The 19,623-nt window shown below is 41.8% G+C and overlaps 1 protein-coding gene across 6 annotated transcripts in view; it reads right to left on the reverse strand.

Moving 5' to 3' along the window:
- Window positions 1-8,924, reverse strand: part of APP (amyloid beta precursor protein) — a 256,039-nt gene extending 247,115 nt beyond the window's left edge. For 3 of the 6 annotated variants that reach the window (XM_026518353.4, XM_026518287.4, XM_026517967.4), the window contains exon 1: window positions 8,686-8,903. In XM_026518353.4, the coding sequence (XP_026374138.1) occupies window positions 8,686-8,742 (57 nt within the window). In that variant the 5' untranslated portion in view covers window positions 8,743-8,903. Of the gene's footprint in view, window positions 1-8,685 lie in introns of all 6 variants that reach the window. The other 3 variants (XM_026518205.4, XM_026518127.4, XM_026518051.4) reach the window with 2 other exon arrangements.
- Window positions 8,925-19,623: the final 10,699 nt, after the last annotated feature.

The raw sequence follows: 19,623 nt of genomic DNA on the forward strand, positions 1-19,623 counted from the left end.
ATCTAAGTTTATATTTGTATAGTGACGAAATCAGAGACCTTTCCTGATATCACATAAAAGATTATCCCACAACACACTTCCACATAGCATTTCCCGATACCCCTTACCCAACTTACTTTTTCCTAGTCCCCTACTGCGTGCTATTTATTCTGTCTACCCCTCACTACACTGTAAGCTCCCTTAAGGGCAGGAGACTCAGAAATATTTGTTAAATGAAAAAGTGCATTTTCCTTTGCTGGTTGTGCCCTTAAAAATCTGTCTCTTTGTGTATATAAAAAAGTATTAACTTTTTTATAAAAACTTTAAGTTGCGAGTAAATTTAATATATAAGTATCTTCAAATAAATTATTCTTAGAATGATCAGTCTGCATATTTGCAAGTTTTCTATGGGAGTTTCTTAAGAACTCATCACTTGTACTTTCAAACTAATATGCTGTGCTGACAAAACTGTATTTGTTTAAACAAACCATAATAAGCAATTAAGAGCATCAGTATGGGAAAGATTTGATCTCAATTCTCATGATAGATTTTAATATCAGTGTCTGAAGAGTTTGCTAAGGTTTCAAAAAATTCATGTCAGTTTTAAAGGTTCAACATTCAGGGCACCTGGGTGGCTCAGTGGGCTAGGCGTCCAACTCTGGATTTCTGCTCAGGTCATGATCTCACGGTCCTGAGATAGACCCGCATCGGGCTCTGTGCTGGGGTTGGAATCTGCTTAGGATTGTCTCTCCCTCTCCCTTTGTCCCTCCCTGCTTGCATGCTCACTCTCTCTTTCTCACTCCTTCTCTCTCAAAAAGTAAAAATTAAAAAAAAAACAAACATGTTCAACCTTCAAAGTAAATGAGGATACCTCTTTTTTGAAAGAAAAAAAATTAACAAATATGGTTAAGACAGCACATTATTTATCTTTATCATGTGTGCCTATAAATTCCATTATAAAATAACAGAGTAGTGTTATGTATAAAAACAATAATTATGCTTATGAAAATTCATCCAATGGTAAGGGCAGATATAAAAAGTTCCTTTTTGGACTCATCAAGCCTTAATAGAAAATACTATTTTATTTTTGAATAAAACTAAAAATTATGTTGCCTCATTAATTTTGTAGTAATTAAGCACATGAAGACAAGGAAACAATAAACAAATGAGTTTGTGGTCACTGGGAGTGAGGGGTCAGATCTAAGGAACACAAATACACCACAAGGGTGGGATTAAATCTCTCATGTTTCTTCCTGCAAGGTTTCTTCACATGGTCAAAATATATTACAGTCATTAGACGTTTGAAATTTAACAAACACACAAGAGTAATGACGCATTTCTTCATGTAACACAGATGACTGTTCTTGACACACCAGATCTCTTATTCTTGTTAAGGAGTCTTTAAGGCTAAAAAGTAATTTATCAGTCTCTATCATCTCGGATGACTTCCTACCATTCTTCAAGGAAGACATGATGTGGGTTTTTATGGAAGCAAACTGAAAGCACGGGACAAAATGTTAGATTCTCTAAGAAAGAGAATTAGGCCAAGAACAATTTCATATCAACAAAATTAATCCCCCTCCAGCCAAAAGAGTAACTTTTCTTGCTCAATCAAATTTCTCAGCTAAAAATCATCTGAACCATAATAAAATAAAAAAACATTAAAAAAATTAAAATTAAAAAAAAAATCATCTGAACCCAGAAAGAAAAAGTAAAGAGAAAGACCATCTGGAAATTCAAAGATACAAACACTGTTTGGGGATCCATCAGTAATAAGACCTTAAGAATTCTAGAATTCGTTCATCTATAAAACACGCTTATTGTTCTTTTCCCTTTTCTGAAACGATTATCTTGCTTATGCCTTGTCCCTGCTCATTGACCCTATACATAGGATTATGGTACCATCTCAATTCATCCCTCACTGGATCTACTCTGCGCAGGACGTTTATTCCAAACATGGCTACATAATTACATTCTCCTACTTGAACCCACTTTTTTTGATTGAGTAGGACAATGATAAATACAAAGTTGGTGCTATGGAAAGTAATGGAATTGGACTTTTAAAAAGACTCCTTCGGCCTTTGCTTATAGATTCTTTCACGTTAATCATTCCTCAACTTCAGAAACACCAATTCTGTGTACTCTCAAATATCCTTACCCTAATTCTGAAATGGTGATTGAAAACCTCTTATTTTATAATAAACAAACTATGCTGATTTTTCAGAGTATGCTTTTAATTAAGCAGATCACTATAAAGTTTTAAAGATGTGATGGCCATCATCTGCCTGGTAATATAATTCATTTGATTTTAAAAACCATTTCTTATAGAAATGTTGCATTCTCAAGCAGTCTGCTTTTTGGTTTCCTTGTACTCTGGTGACGATCACTCCACGCTTCCATTTTAAGACCAAAATTCTTTTGCTGGCATTTGAAATCTTCCATTTTGGCCTTAATGGGCAAACTGGTTTATTAATTTTTTAGAAGAAATTTTGCTAAAAACTAAGCCAAGTCTGTTCATAGGTCCTTGCACATAGCTGATAGTCAACTAATAACACAGTTAATAATCAAGCCAGTGTACAAACTTGCTCAATATCAGACAAATATGGCAAGCTGCCCATACATTCAAAACAGGTCTTTGCATTAGCGTAAAAACTGCTTGTGCTTTTCACACATTTCCATACTGTTCAAATTTTTCAATGAACCCAAATTATCTTAATGTTTTACAAAAAAGCCAACTTAAATATAAAATATATATATTTAGTGAACGAAATTTTAAAACATGTAGTCTAAAAATTTTATCTGTAATATGTCATTTTTAAATTTAAATCAAATTCATTTGTTTTTTAGAGAACTGCCAATTTCCTGCAATAATCTTAGCTGGTCAGTTAGGTGCAGTAGTCAATAAGTAAAACATCATATAGGTGTTTTTTCTTTTTTTTCTTTTTTTTTTTCACCTTTCAACCATGTGTGACTTAAATATATCCATTTACATCATCATCATCACATACAGTAATAACTAACACACACTACCTATAAGGTGGCATCATATTATATACATTAAGCCCTACACTGTTCCAAACATTTTACATATACATGTTTATACACACACATACACACACATTTTATAAAGGAAAAAACTGAGGTATGGAGCTAGCCCACAGTCACTGGCTCTAAAGGGACAGAGCCAAGATTTAAGCCCCAGCAATCCTGCCCTAGTCCAGAATCTTGATCAGTGTGAGATGCTACTTCCCTGAACATGCGAGAATCTCAACGACCACGTGTTGCCTACCTAACATCACACTGGTATTGAAATGAATATTATAAGTGTGGGAACAATTCCACTACTTTCCGTAGAGCTGGGCTTTTAAAAACCTCTCATCTTCTCCATTTCAAGCACTACCTTCTTTCATAAAATACTATAATCCTAGCAAAGTTCAAGCTAAATCTGTACTGTAGGTTTCTTCAAAAATGTAGCCAACCTGAATCTAAGCTCCTTACTGCAGCTATAATTTCATACATGTGAACCCGAGTCCTCCATCTCCACCCCACTTTCAACGGTCGGCTAACTAATCTATCAAGCGTCACATTTTCATAGAACGATTAATTGGTGAACATGCCCCAGGCCTTTTTTTTTTTTTAAGTGAATTACAGTTGACCCTTGAACGAGGGTTTGAACTGTGTGGGTCCACTTATCAGACTTTTTCTGTTAAATACAGTACAGTACTGTAAATGTACTTTCTCTTCCTTATGATTTGCCTCATAACATCTTCTTTTCTCTAGCTTCCTTTCTTGTAAGAACACAATATATAATGCATATAACATACAAACTGTGTGTCGACCAACTATACTATCGTTAAGATTTCCACAGTACCAATACTAACACAATCAGGATTAGTACTGTACCTTATTTCTAGAGCAGTCACTCAACCCCAATTTTTGGTGGACTTCTCTCCTTCTAAAAATGTACCAGCAATGCCTATCTATTAATCAGGATTACTCTGAAAAACACAAAATGTTTTTTTCAAAGAAAAATACTAGTGCCCTCACAGAACCGGTTATTTCTTAAGCTATCCACATTACCCTGAAGAAAACAGTTACATAACATTTCCCCCTTCGCTACGGTTTTCATTTGCAAATTCACTTTGAGGGTTTAGGTACTGCTGGCTTTACTTTTTTTTTTATTCATAACAACAACATATTAAGAAATAAACATTTTGACTAACCTTGCTACTCAGTCAGGGGGCACACTTATTCCTTCACCTGAACTTCCTCTGCCCGCCATCCCTCCAGCTCCCTCCAGCCCCTCCTCATGACGGTGTCTCTGTATACTGGCTCTGAGACACAGGGTGACAGCATTTCCAAGGATTTGCAGGAGGTGGTATTCAGCATCAGTCCCCACTCCATACATTTGCATCTGGGAGCCCATTATGAGAAGGAAACCATTTCACAATAAAGTAGAACATGGAGACGGAGAAACTACCAGCAAAAAACAAAACACAAACATAACATTTTATTTTCCCACCCTCCTCTCAATGGCCCAGTGAATCACTTTTTTCATCATGTCCTCACTCCCTCAGTCAAGCTCCTACTGAAGACACAGTAGCAGAGCCGTTAGATCGTGCTTTCAGCCCCTTCCCCCTCAACTCCTCGTTCTGAAGCCCCAACTCCTCTCCATCTGTCACAGCTCATGAACATATACTTAAAATGATTTGCTTCTTGTCTGTCTTCCCCGCTAGACTAGAAGCTTCATGAATGAAAAGACCGTGTTGTTCACAGTATTTTCAGAGCCGTGGACATGGTTTGGCCTGAAAAGAGAATTAATACAACTGTCGCAAGTGTATAGATGAAGAGTTTCAGAAAATCATACCCCAGGGGCGCCTGGGTGGCGCAGCGGTTAAGCATCTGCCTTTGGCTCAGGGCGTGATCCCGGCGTTCTGGGATCGAGCCCCACATCAGGCTCCTCTGCTGGGAGCCTGCTTCTTCCTCTCCCACTCCCCCTGCTTGTGTTCCCTCTCTCGCTGGCTATCTCTATCTCTGTCGAATAAATAAATAAAATCTTTAAAAATAAATAAACAAAGTAGACATTACTATAAAAAAAAAAGAAAATCAAACCCCACATTTGCTCCATCCATGCCCTCAGGCACGTGTGTGTGTGTGTGTGTGTGTGTGTGTGTGTGTATGTCTGGGAGGGGAAAGGTTGGGAGAGGCCTGTAAATACTATAAATGCCCAGACTTACACTCCCTTCCCCAGACCTGGGGTACAATCCTAGCTGGAAATGAACTACCAGGAAATTCTCTAGGATTATCTCATCTCATTGTTCCTTTACTCCTTAAACATAGATGTTTACACTGTACGGCTTTTACTCAGTAAACCACTTAATCTGTACTTTCCTCTTGGTATTTAACACTTTCTATTTCCTGTTTAGTCTGCAAACTTCCTGTGAGCAGGGGAATGCAGTTAAATTAAACCTTCCAACTCAGAGCTTTACCTTTAAAGTACGTTCATAAGATTTATTTTTGCGTATTTAATTGACATAATGAAACAGAGATTAAAGAAGTAATATATTAGAGATGTTTTGTAAGTCTCTTAAGGCAATATATGACCCCACCCAGATCAAATTTGCAGGAACGGAGTGTACACTTCTACTGACTTTTATTACACTTCTGTGACAATTTAGTGGCCACATGAAAGGCATATAATAGCTATGCTTATTTCTGGAATGACTGACAGCCTTCATCTTCATCCAAATATCTATATAGAAGTCTCCAGTATGCTGTAAACAGTAACATAAAAATAAGGAGCCTCCAGCAACAAGGAGAAGGCCTTATCTACAGGATAACCTCTGTTTTCCTTCAAACCATTATTCAGTGGACCACATTATTTCTTTTGTATTGTTTTCAATCAGTCATTCCCAACTTAATCTTGGAATCTATTTAGTTGCGTGTTCCTTTTGCCTTCCCCAGTCAGAACCAGGGGTCATTATTCTAGCCGGAATACTTCTCCACAGTGCTAGTAGCCTCCGAAGTGCCATCAGGCGCCTCTGCTGGTTAGGGTGACAAGAGAGAAGCTTTTGTGCCCTGCTGGTCGTCATGACTTCCTGTTGATTAGCGAGAAACAGTGACTCCTTATAGCTCACAATCAAATCTGAGCTTCAGGATTCTGCATCCAAATGTCTACTTTTCGGGCAGTACTAGTCAGTGTGAGTAGGTATCTATAATCAGTGAATTAGCACCATCATCAAAGCAAATCACTGTTTCTAGGTTAAACCCCCCTGTTTAGGTTAAACCCCTCAATACAGTAAACTAAAATTTAAAGAAGTTTAAATAAATAAATGTTAGAGGCCTTTAATTTCATACTATATCAATACACCCAATTCATCAACTCAGGTCATAACCCCAAAAGTGGAGGCCCCATTATCTTGCCCTTATTCATTTCTTTTTTTAGAGCCACCTGCAGTAGACCTATTTTCTAAGCCCTACAAAAGACACTCAACTCATAATTATATCTTTCAGTGGACACAGATATAGCTGAATTAATCCCCCTCAAACCTCATTAGAGTGAATTGCCTACCCTTCCACCAATGCTTTGCAAAATGGACTAATGTGCCTTTCACCTCCACTCTCTGAAGGAAGTGTCAGTAACATGTAAAAATGTCCAAAAGAATGGCAGAAAGAGCAAAGAAATGCACACAGGCCAAAAAATAAATCTGAACCATATTTGCCTACATGCTGCCTCTTATACAGAAAAAAAAACAGTGGTCAAAAAAGTTAAATATTTACATTTTGACAAGAACTTCAAATATAAAGGCTATGGTATGTTTTTAATTACTTAATTTGCGGGGGGGGGAGTTAGTGTGTAGGAAGACAATCAGGAAAATAACGAATACTTGTAGGAATAAATGTAACTGGAGGAAAAAAGAATCCCCTTAATTAAATGCATTTTTTAAAAATACGGAAAACTAAATGCTTCGCCTCTTGAATCAATTTGTCTTAACTAGTTCTAGGGTGATTTCTGAGCCACTTACAGGTAAAAGAAGGGAAAAAAGTTCAATGACCTTGTAAATTAGGGACTAAAAAACTGTTGTGGTGTGATAATCTGCAGAGCCTCAGTGTAATTACAGAAAAAAAGTGGTCTGGGAATCGCTTTTTTGGAAACGGAGGGGAAAAAAATGGAAAAATTGGGAGAGATCGCAAATAGGAAGATACCAAATGGGAACCCAAACGATGCAAAATACAAGCTCTTCTGCCCCAAGTGTCACGCAAACAACTTCTTAGCATCTTTCGGTAAAAAAAAAAAATTGTCCTTTTGCACAGGCGTTAGCTGAATGTTCGAGAGTTGGATGAATGGGGAAGACTTGCTCTACACCTAGCGGTGGGTGGATTTCACCAGGCTGCAGCCTCCACACCGCTTTTCTTTTGCTGCACTGCAGAGGCGCCATCTTCTCCGTCTTAATCTTCACTCAATTCAATCCTTTTATCTGCACCCTAAAAAAAAAGACCCTGAGGACCCTCCCCAGCAGCTCGCACGCCCAGGGGGGCTAAACCAGACGGCCCCGCACTGCCAGGGAAGAGACCGCGCCTTAGTCAGACAAACGCCTCCTTTGATGCACAAGAGGGGAGAGCTCGTGCCTCCCCACCACCCGCCACTGCCCTTACCAGACGCACAACCCACTGTCCGCAAATTACTCCCCAAAGACTTTCCAGCCCAGCACAGAATTTGCAAGCCTCGGAGGTGGTGGGAGATGGCTGTAGAGGGGCCCCCAAGCTCCGCCACAGCGGCCCCAGCAGCGCCCCAGCCCCCTCCGGGACAGAAGCGCAGAGCCGGGAAGGGAGTCGGGAGGGAGCCTCGGTGGCGCACAGACCAAGGCGGCTGGCTCAGCCACCGCGCCCCGGGCTGGCGAGGGCGGGGTGTCGCGGCTTTTGTTCCCGGGAACCTTCTCCCTCTCCGGAAAAAGCTAAAGATGCGGAGTGAACGCCAGGGCCGTCCAGGCTTGGGGAAGGTGCGAGGTGGCCGTGGGTCTCCGACCCGTCCCATCTCTCTCAACTTAACACAAAAGGGAGACGCAAAATGTACAAAGTTTGCCTGCGGAAGGTGGAGCGCGACCCCCCTGGGGTCGCACTGAGGCGGCCGCAGCGAGCAGCCGCCAAAGGGAAGGAGCAGGAGGTCCGGGAGGGAAGGGGTGGTGGGGATGAAAGGGAAGGTGAAACGGGGCGGATAAGGCAAAGGGAAAGGGGGTGCTCTCCGAGCTGTCCCGACTCCTCCTCCCTAGGGCCCCAGAGAAGGAAGGGCACCGACCGAGAGCTAAGGACAGGACCCAGGGACGCTGCGTTTTCGGTTTTCCCCACGTGCTCCGTCCCCCTTCCCCCCATCTGGAAGTCTCTCGCCTCCCTCGGCCCCCGCCCGCGAGGCAGGGACTGAGTCAGGGTCCGAGCTCAGGATCGCCTCCACCCCTCCTCGCCCCCAACCGGCGCGGACCCGGGATACCGACGCCTCACCGGCCCTCTCTCTGCCGGCCGGAGCGCGCGTCCCCGGGGCAGGGCTGGGCCGGAGGCGCAGATGCGCAGGGCGCCTGCAAGCGGGGGCGTGAGACGTGGATGGAAGACGGGTACCCTGAACTGCCCCGGGCTTCTTCGGATTAAAGACTTGGGGGAATCGGGTTCCCACCGAATCTCCCCCACCCCCAATTTCCGAGGCGCGGCACCCACCTCCAACGCCCGAGCCGTCCAGGAGGCCAGCAGGACCAGTGCCAAAGCGGGCAGCATCGCGACCCTGCGCGGGGCACCGAGTGCGCTGCTGTGCGAGTGGGATCCGCCGCGCCCTTGCTCTGCCGGTGCCGTCGCCGCCGCCGTCTCCGGTGGCCCCGCGCTCGCGCCGCTCCAGCTGCTCTCTCCTGCCGCTGCCGAGGAAACTGACGGAGCTGGAGCGCGGCGGCTGGGCTCGGAGCCCGGCGGGTCAGCTGATCCAGCCCACCCCGTTCCTCACGCGAGAGAGACCCCTAGCGGAGACGCCGGGGAGCTGCGCGCGCTCGGACCGGGAGGGGCCCGCGCCCCCGGCGCCCACAGGTGCGGCGTCCTCGCCTCCTCCGCGCCCCACGCGCCGCCCCGGCCGCCGGCCCCCCGGCCTCTGCAAGCAAGAGGGAGAGTCTGGGGCCGGGAGAGGGATGGTGCAGGATCAGGGGAAGGTGAGTCCTAGGACGTTTGGGCTCCAGAAAAGTCGGGAGCGCTCCCAGCTCGTCCCCGTGAGGTTGACTCATCCGACCCCGCAGGCCTCTCTGGGATGTCGTATAAAGGGCTGCTGCTGGGGTGCGTTTTTATCCGCATTTCATTTTTTTGCCTTGGTTTGGTGGGGGGAGGCGTTTCTGGAAGAGAATAGGAACAAGACAAGCTTAAAGGAAATAGAATTTCTTTGCTTGTTGAAAGAGTAAAAGCCTCATTTTTTTTTTTTCCGTCAAAAGCAGCCAGGAGCAACCTGGAATATGTATCTTTAGAATGAACCAAAGGAGAAAGGCACCAGACCCGGCGAACAAGGGGGCGATCTATTTACTTCTCCTCGAAGGAGGTGTTTTTTGTTTTTTAAGTTTTGTTAATTTGTTGTGTGCTTTTGGTTTTTGTTTTGGGAAAGGGATGGTCGGCAGCAGGGATTTTTTTGTTGTTGTTATCAGGCAGGGATGTAACATCCATCGGAGATAAGGGTGAAGTGAAAGTTTGGAAGGAAAAGATTTGGAGAGATGATTCCTGTTAGACCCTCATAATTAAGAACTTCTGACCTTAAACCCTGTCCTTGTTCTTCATTGTGTCTGTCCTAAATTACAGAAATGAACCTGCTGGGAAGCCACTTTCTCCTAGATTAAACACAAAGCGTCTAAGGCTAGAATGTTCTAGAACTGCCCAGCTGTATTCCCTGCTCTTGACCTGAAGGAACAGAAGTCACTAAGCCACGGTCCACTGTGGTGCTAGTGGGAGGGAATGAAGCCACAGCCTCTGGCCATTGGGACCAAGGCTCAGCCAGGAGGATGCCGACTTCTTTCCTGAGAAGTCAACTTTCATCTGCCCCTCTCCTAAATGTTGTCTTCTGTCATTCCCCCCTCAAGGCATCCAATCCTGATCCTTGGTTTACTTTTTTCGCTGTTCTTTGAATGTCCTCAACAAATAATAGCAAATACTTGTTACAGGGTAATGTTTGCTTACGTGCTATATGCTTTATACTTCCTACAAAAAGCCAGTGAGGCCCTTCCTATTATTCCCAATTACAAGATAGGAAGCTGAAACTAAGCAAATCCCAACAGCAAATAACAACACACATTTACCCACCAGGCAAATTCCCTCCATGCTAGGTTTGTATGAACAAAGGCAGCTGAATGCAAAAAGAAGTATAACTCCAAGGTGGGGAGGGAGCAGGGCCAGCTACAAATTGTGCAGGGTCTTCTGCAAAATGAAAAGGTGGCACCCTTTGTTCTAAAATTAAATATTTTATTTTATTTTATTTTATTTTATTTTATTACAGATTTTATTTATTGGAGAGAGAGAGTGGGAGCACAAGCAGGGGGATTGGGAGAGGAAGAAGCAGGCTCCCTGCTGAACAGGGAGCCCTATGGAGGGCTGGATCCCAGGACCCTAGGATCATGACCCAAGCGGAAGGTAGATGCTTAACCCACTGAGTCACCTAGGTGCCCCCAAAATTAAATATTTTAAGGTGGCGACAGCAGAATGTTAAACCAACCATGGGGCTCCTTCTGAGTGCTGGGCCCTGTGTCATGCAGAATGCATGCCGGTCCTAGGGAAGAGGAAGCAATTTTGAAAAGTAAGGGATTTTTATTAAGCACAAATTCAAAAATACAGAGGTGAAGTTATAATCTGTAAAAATAAAAGTTCTTAGATTTAGCATTCCTCTTTCCCCTGTTGAAATTCACGGCACTCACACATTCCTTGGACAAGATGTTCCCCAAGGAAAGATGATTAGCTCCTGTGTCAGAATGATGGACATTCTTTACATTTTCTTCTGCTCTGTCACCACTACGAGATCCTGATGGCTTTTACTTTTCAACCGCTGTCTCTGTTCTGCATTTAATGCCATTTCCTGCCCTGAGGTGTCTTCTGGGTCCCCTGAGCAGGAAATACAAGAACATCTCTAGCCAGAAGAACACTGCAGAACTGTGGATGGGAATGACCACCCATTGGCAGGAAACTCCACACCAGTGTTCCAACTTGAGGCTTCAAAGCCTCAGTTTGTGAGAGGTTCACTAGCTCTTCAGATGTGCATTCTGTCTTTGTGCTGTAGGGTTACTAGAAACTTCTTGCCCCATTGAAAGCCCACATTCCTTTCCTTTAACCTCCTGATTAGATGTCCTTTTTGTACCGCTGTGACCAAGCAGCTAGTCTTTTTCACACCATAAAAATTTATTTTCTCACAATTCTGGAATCTAAAAGGCCACAATCAAGCTGTTGGTAGGGTTGGTTTCCCATGATGGCACTATGACATACTTGAGAGTTTTACATGCCTCATAACCTGTCTTCCCTTCTAGAACTTCATGCTCATTCCTCTTTGTAGACCAGAAGTAGATCTTGAATTGTATTCTCTCTCATCTCTCTCTACCTTCTTAAAGATGAAAGGACATTATTACTTCCTTGTCTTTAGTGCAGCCTTCAATATCTACAGAACTCTAACCTGTAAATAGCATTTAAGCTTTTCATCATAAAATATTTTCTTCCAATAATGAGTGCAGTTTTTCACATAGTAAGCTATTTTTTTTTCTTTCTAACGAATGGGCATAAAGAACATTAAATGAATAATTAGCTCTTAACTCACCTGCATTTGACTACACCTGTGTAACAGACCTGTCTGTAGACAGAGGATGAGACATTTCATCTGCCCTTTTTCTTTGGTTACTGCTTCATTCATGGGCCTTTATATTTCACTACGGCATCCACGAAGTGTTCATATATCTTATAATACAATACTTTTAAAATGAGTTCTCTGCAATCACACAAAACTACTCAGAGACAGACGTCAAATTCAAGTAAGTCATACTTTACAAATGGACTTGGTGTAAATCAGTAGTAACTCTATGGGAAAACAAAATCAAGTGTTTAACCGGGCACCATTATTGGCAGCTGACTTGCATAACTTGTTTGAAGAATGGTGGTAATTCCAAGTTTCCCACGAGGACTAATTTAACAGAATAGTCCCTTATCTTATTGAATAAAAAGGGAAAAAACAAGAAAGAATAGGCCATACATGCCAACCCAAGAGGTAGGAAGTGTAAAAATCAATCCAGCAGCAGGAAGACTTAATGGGGACTATACAAAAATTACACCGATTTGTTTCTTCAGAGAATTTTAATAGGGAGGCAATATGTGATAGTGGAAAAAGGCTCAGGCTTTGAGAGATCTTGATGACTACACATCAGTTTTAGAAATAGTTATGGAAGCCACCAGAGCCTCTGTCACTGAAAATCCCTCTTTATCATGTGGTGTAGTGCCAAACTCAGGAGGTGCCTAACAGTGCCTGACTGACAATAGAAATCAGTTCTCTTTTCTTGAGAGAACAGGAATTCACATTAGCTGTCACTTAGTGACCAGGATAGTCCTACTTTCACCTTGCATCGATCTTGCCAGGTGCTGTCAGCACAGTAGCTGTCTACCCAGTGTTACTTAGGTGGGTCCCTAAGGAATAGGTTGCCAATAAAAGTCCCAAATTCGTGAGTGATTTACTTTAAAAAAAAAAAAAAACATAAATGAGAGCAGACTCAAGGTGACTTTTTTATCAGCCTACTCATTTGTATTCCAATATGCTTTCTTGAATGGGAGAGAAAGGGATGGAGCTGTAGAATTAAGTGATATGCTAAGAATTGGGCAAAACCTTGACCACTCCCAAGGGCATGTCACAGGTATATGAAAGATATGCATTCTGTTTGCAGATGGAAAGAACTGGAAAGGCTGCTTGCCAGAGGTGCTGAGAGGATTTCACAGGGCTGGCCCCTCCTGCAGAATGGAGGATGACCTCACGTGGTGAAGAGGAGTCAGTCCCCAGAGCAGCTGCCAGAAACCACAGCTTGCCATGGCCTGGGGCCATTGCCAACGCTCCACAGGGTGACAGACTTTGAGGCCGAGGGATGCTCTGCTGTAAGGTATTGAAGACCTCTTTGTCTCCACACAAATCATACTCAGGATTGTCCTTTCAGTTCACCTCTTTAAGGAGAGAGAAGTTCTAGAGTCTTTGATAAGTAACTCAGCTTTCAAAATCCTAGCGAAGACGAGAGCCAGAGAAGTGTTACCTAACCCTAAAACGATTGGGAAGATTCCAGGCAGATAATGCTTTAAGTGTTCATGAACACCTTTTATAAATAAACAACGTCCTGAATGACAAAGCACACAAACCGACTAACAAATAAATAAAAGCTTCATAGGCATTCAGTATATAACTTTTGTCCCTAAGCAAACACCTGACTTTGCTGTACCCCCAAATGTCCCATGTGATATTTATTCCTGTTCAAGTAAATAGAACTCCTGAGAATGAAAGTGTTTAGCATTGGTGGATCAATCCAATATTGGTACACTTCCACTGTGGGAAGGATAAAAGCCTGGTACATTCACTCCCCCTCAAAGAGCTTATGTTTAGGTGAGAAAAATATCTGGGGAGGAAAAAGGCGTAGTGAATGGTGACTATCGTTAACAATACTGCATTGTATACTTGAAAGTTGCTAAGAGAGTGGATCTTAAAAGTTCTCATCACAGAGGGGCGCCTGGGTGGTTCAGCCAGTTTAGCATTCGGCCCTTGATATCGGCTCAGGTCTTGATCTCAGGGTTATGAGCTCACGCTGGGCATGGAGCCTACCTAAAAAAATATTGTAATTCTGGTAGTGATAGATGTCAACTAAACTCACTGTGGTAATCATATATATATATATGGTCACATTGTATACCTAACACTAATACATTGTTATATGTTAATTACGTCTCAACTTAAATTTTAAAAAAACAAGCATAGTGGAAAACATATCAGTAAGGGAAACTTTGTGTAAAGTATTCATGGGTATCTATATGAATGCATCAAAACTAGAGTCATAAACCTGTAGCACTTGAAAGAGTTAATCAGGGACATCAGGAAGAAGGTTTTTTTGCAGGGGATTTGATAACAACAATAAAAAGAAAAGAATAGGGAGCAAGAAGGAGGATATTCTAAGGAAGGACCATGTAAATACATCCAGAGTGTTCATGATGGAGCTGATAATTCGGAGTTAGCTGTGGGGGGCACAGTTAATGTTTGAGGAGGTGAGGAATTTAGGTCAGATGGAATGGGCAGCAGTGGACTAATACCACTCACAACAGATTCCTAATCAATCTGACTTATTCTGACATGTCTAGAAAAATGTCTGTCAGTGGGGAAGATGAAGGGAAATTTGGAGGGTGAAAAAGTTGGAATTGATTGGGAAAAAATAGGGAAAATTGCCAGAAGTGTCAGGTACGACCATGGATGGGATTTGTAAAAAGTTTGTGAAAAGACATGGTAGGACACTTCATTCTTAATAAGACCAAAGGATTACTGTGTACCAGGTCGAGGAATTTACCTGCAGGATCTCACTGAAGGCTTGTGAGTTGTGTTGGGTCGCAGATGAGGTGGTGACCGAGGTTAACGGAACCAGGAAGGATACAATAGGAAGGAACTTGAATATGGTCTATGGAGACTGAAGGGTGGTGAATGGGAGACAAGAGTTGGCGATGTGATGGGGCAGTCATCTCTGATGAGTAGCAGCTGTCCCCAGCAGATGAGCCGAGAACTATTCAGATGAAGTTACCACGATATCACAAAAAAGCAGAGATGTCTCGTGTTTACTTGTAACAGGCAGCTTGTCACTTAGAGATGAGGTATCTGGGAGATGAACCATAAATATTCCTGTAAATACAGTGTGAGAAGGATGTGAGTTATATTTCTATCTCAAGGTTATTTTCCAATACATGAATGAGCTAGAATAATGATTCTTGAAAAATGGGAAGAATAATGTCTTTTAGCACAATTTCCAAACTCTCGTACAGCAGTATGTTACTAAGTGTTAAATACATACACAGAAATCGTTCTGTAATCAAAGGAGTTTGAGAAACATGCGTTTAAATAAAATTAAACACATATCTTTATTTTAGAATGCCTACCACCCTTTAAAATACTGCTGTGCGGTTTGAAGTTTATAGCTCTTTATACAGCATCCCTTTCTCTTCTCTGTTTTTGTTTTTGTTTGTGTTTACTGCGTCAACTCCTGGGACTAGTGTTGCCCCAAGCAAGCTTTAGGGAACTCTGCTTTGAAGGCATTTTAATGGACTCTTGGACTTTTTTTTTTTTTAGACCCTTGCAATAATGAAGGTTTATAGTATATGTTTTTGTCAAAGCGTATGGGTTCTTTCCACTGAAAGGTGTTTCCACACATGACCTTGAAGATAGATTAATAAAGGAAGAAAGTAGAAATAATAGGCTGACAGACATTTTAAAGTAGGGCATAACAGATGCCATAAAAAGCATTCTGAATGTTTAAAGTAGGAGTTATGATGTGTGTTCTACGGAAGAGACCGGATTGCAGTCTTTGAATATCTATAACACACATACGCGTGTATAGGACCAGCATCTTCCCAATTTGGGAGAGATATGGGCAGAATCCAGTTCACATCTGAGCTTGCTTCTTTTTAAATTTCTTCATGTAAAAAGGAGGAAGTATTGCTCAGTTTACAAAGATACGCCTCAGGATAAAACTTGAGTTCACTGAGCTGCCTTTTCATCTTCCCGGATAAGGGCCCCTAGGAAGTGGCCGGGACTCTCCATCGATGAGCAAAGACTTCCAGGAAAAGAGAATTGAAGGAGACAGCTATTGGATTAATTTTAAGAAGGTTTTGCTGGAATTTCTCATAAAGAATACATGGACAGTAAAGACATGAGAAGTTATAGCTCTCTGGGTCAAAAAAAAAAAAAAAAGAAAAAGAAAAGAAAAGAAAGAAAGAAAACCACCTCTAAATTCCCATAGTTTTTCTCTCTTAGTCTTTATTGAAAAATTCATTTACTGCTAATGGTGTCAAGAGGTGCTGTCAGCCCTTGTTATTGTACCAAAAAGAAAAATAAAGAAAAGGTTTAGGGAGCCCTATCTAAAAAAGAATGTTGTCATTTCTATTTTCCAACTATCAAGTGAAAACAGATTCTGTTATCTCAACTTCACAGAGCTAAGGGCCCAATAACCACCTTGTTCTGGTGAGTTTGTGAAGCCTGGTAAGAGATTTATACTAAATAAAAGGGGGAACTGGGCAAGCCATTGCCTTTCGGAGAAGAAGAATAAAATAAGATGGAAATCAACAGGGAAAATGGTGAAAACGCAAGTCTCGGTTCTCAGATGATTCTAGAGCCCTAGCGTCAACCGTGGCTTAAGTCTTAGAACATATCAAATTCAGTACTAATTTTGGCCTATATAAGAAAACAAGTCATAGATTTGCTGAAACTCCGTTGTAGCATTTTAGCTTCAAGTCTTTGGGAGCTACTGGGGAATGTTTTTCTTTTTTTCCTTAGATTCTATCAACATTGTTTGGTGCTTTTCCACCAAGATCTCTAAACAACTCCAACAGGCATATGCAGGTGATATCCAGAAGAAGGTAGACCAAGATATTAGAAACAGTTGGAGTAACTCAAGTCTTTAATATTGTCAATATTAGTCTCAATAATTCCACACCTAGACAACATGCACGAGAGATGTTTTCTCAGCCAAGACGAAGGAGCTGCAGCATGCACCGTGACGTGCGTTCCCTCATTAGGCATGCTTCTTTTTGGAATTAGTCTTCAGCAATAATCATTCAGTGTAACCTTTAGTCTCCATGAATCAAAACACAGCACAACCTCAGGCTTTACCCATCCCTTGGGATTGAGAAGCAGTTCTGTGTGTAAGTAGCAATTTCATCCTGATTTTTCAAGCTTGGTGCTCTCTCACCTTCCACACACTTGAAGAGAAGATGTTGGGTGGCTGGCCCTGAGGAACCTTATCTTTTATTTCTCTGGTGAGGAAGAATCTGATTTAACATGGTTTTCCTTTACCCTGAACATGCCAGGTGACCCTTCCCCATCTTGTAATATCCTGTGACCACCTCCACCCATTCATCCCTGGCTCTTGCCCAGTTCCTGTAAGTTGAAAAAGAACGCAGAATTACAGCATTCAGAACCGAAGCAGATATAGTGCTCGGATAGGCCAAGCCTTTCTATGATGAGGACTCATTGGCAACCCAGAGAAGTGGGGTTGCAATCCAATCCTCTTGCATCCAATCCTCTGACTCTTTATAGGCAAAGTTTGGCCCTAGTCTCCCTGACTTCTCATGCTCATTTCATCTCATCTGGACATCTCACCAGACCTGAGTCATGAAAACAGTGGGGCACAGAGGCCAGCCATACTCTATGAAGTGGTGGTATTTTTGCTCATCTAAACTTGGCTTATCTTTCTAAAAACTTAGGAGTTGGAACCCAACTTGGAAATCACCTGTTTGATCCTCCCACTCATGCAGTTCTCTCACCTGCAATATTCTTGAGACAATTATTTGGTTTCTGCTTTCTTATTTCCTGTTATTAGGAGCTATCTTCCAGAAACATAAAAATTTCACTAGAATGTTTTTGTTGTTATATGGAGCCAAAAGTTACCTTTTCTGTGACAAAGGAGGCAAGAATCGACAATGGGGAAAAGACAGTTTCTTCAACAAATGGTTCTGGGAAAACTAGAAGCTACATGCAAAAGAATGAAACTGGACCACTTTCTTACGCCATGCACAAAAATAAACTCAGAATGGATTAAAGACCTACATGTGAGACTTGAAACCACATAAATCCTAAAAGAAAACATAGGCAATAATATTTTTGACATTGGCAGTAGAAGCATTTTTCTAGATCTGTCTCCCCAGGCAAGGGAAACAAAAGCAAAAAGAAACTATTGGAATTACACCAAAATAAAATTTGCACAGTGAAGGAAACCATCGACAAAAGCACAAGGCAACTTACAGAATGAGAGAAGATGTTGCAAATGATATATCCAATAAGGGATTAGTATCCGAAATATGTAAAGATCTTATACAGCTCAACATCAAAAAGCACAAATAATCCAATTAAGAATGGGCAGAGGACTTGAATAGACATTTTTTCAAAGAAGACATACAGATGGTCAGTAGACCCATGAAAAGATGCTCAACATCACTACTCAATCAGGGAAATGCAGATCAACCACAATGAGATGTCACCTTACACCTGTTCAGAATAGCCAAAATGAAAAAGACAAATAAGTGTTGGCAAGGATATAGAGAAAAAGGAACTGTTCTGCACTGTTGGTGGGAATGTAAATTGGTGCAGCCACTGTGGACAACAGTATGGAGGTTCCTTAAAAAACTAAAAATAGAATTACCGTATGATCCAGTAATTCTACTGGGTATTTACCCAAAGAAAATGAAAACAGTAATTTAAAAAGAAGTGTACACCCTTATGTTTATGCAGCATTATTTGTAATAGCCAAGATAGAAAAACAACCCAAGTGTCCACCCATAGATGAATGGATAAAGAAGTAGAGAAGACTCTCAGATACGGAGAACAAACTGATGGTTGCCAGAGGGGAGGTGGGTGAGGGATGGGTAAAAAAGATAAAGGGGATTAAGAATACATTTGTCGCGATGAGCACTGAGAAGTGTATAGAAATGTTGAATCATGACGTTGTACACGGGAAACTAATGGAATGCTGTATGTTAATTATATATCAATAATAAATTAATTAATTAAAAAAATAAAATTTACCTTCTCTTTACTTCTAGTTTTTAGTCCCAATTTTGCCATGTGGAGTAAAGCTAAATGCAAAGAGTGACTCCACTTTCACCCACAGGACACCCCTTCAGAAGTTTTAAAACACTTATCCCGTGTTCCCGTAGGCCTCTCTTTTCTTCTCACACCTAGCATCTGACTTTCTGAACTGTGACCTATAAACTATAGTTGCTAGATCCCCTTAGTGACTAGCGATCACATTACTGGACAACACCAACATAGAACATTTTGATCATCCCAGAAAGTTCTGTGGGACAGCCTGAGCTATAGTAATGGGGAAGGCAGAATATATATGGACAGACATGCAGGTGGTAGAGGGAGTTTGTGGAAGGTTGTTACTAATTTCTTCCACTTTTTTGGTGAACTAGACAGCAATGTCACAGGCTGAGTGTGAGGATGGAGGGGAAGAATATTTCTCTAAGGAGATAAAGATAGTGCATGGCCAAGGGGAATATGGTAGGATTGCCAGACAGCTCTAAATCCACTTTAGGTTAGTCTTCACGGAGACCAGTCAGCATGCTGTGTATTTTTCGCCGGCCGTGTTCACTAGCACGGATGTGGAGCTGAAGTAGATGGAACTTTGACACTGACTTAATGGGTGGCTCTCAATCCCAGCTGCACATTAGAATCACTTGGGTGAGCTACTAAAATATTCAAAGCTTTATCCCTACAGCAGAGGTTCTGATTAAATATTCTGAAAACGAGGCCTGGGCATTGATTAATTTAAAATTCCCAACATGATTCTAATGCACGGACGTGTTTTAGAACCACTGAATGAGAGCAAGAAGGGGAAGGAAATGTGCAGAGAAGAGCTGAGGGATAGGGGAACTTGG

The sequence above is a fragment of the Ursus arctos genome, unplaced genomic scaffold, assembly GCF_023065955.2.
Source record: "Ursus arctos isolate Adak ecotype North America unplaced genomic scaffold, UrsArc2.0 scaffold_4, whole genome shotgun sequence".
NCBI classification, from domain to species: Eukaryota; Metazoa; Chordata; class Mammalia; order Carnivora; family Ursidae; genus Ursus; species Ursus arctos.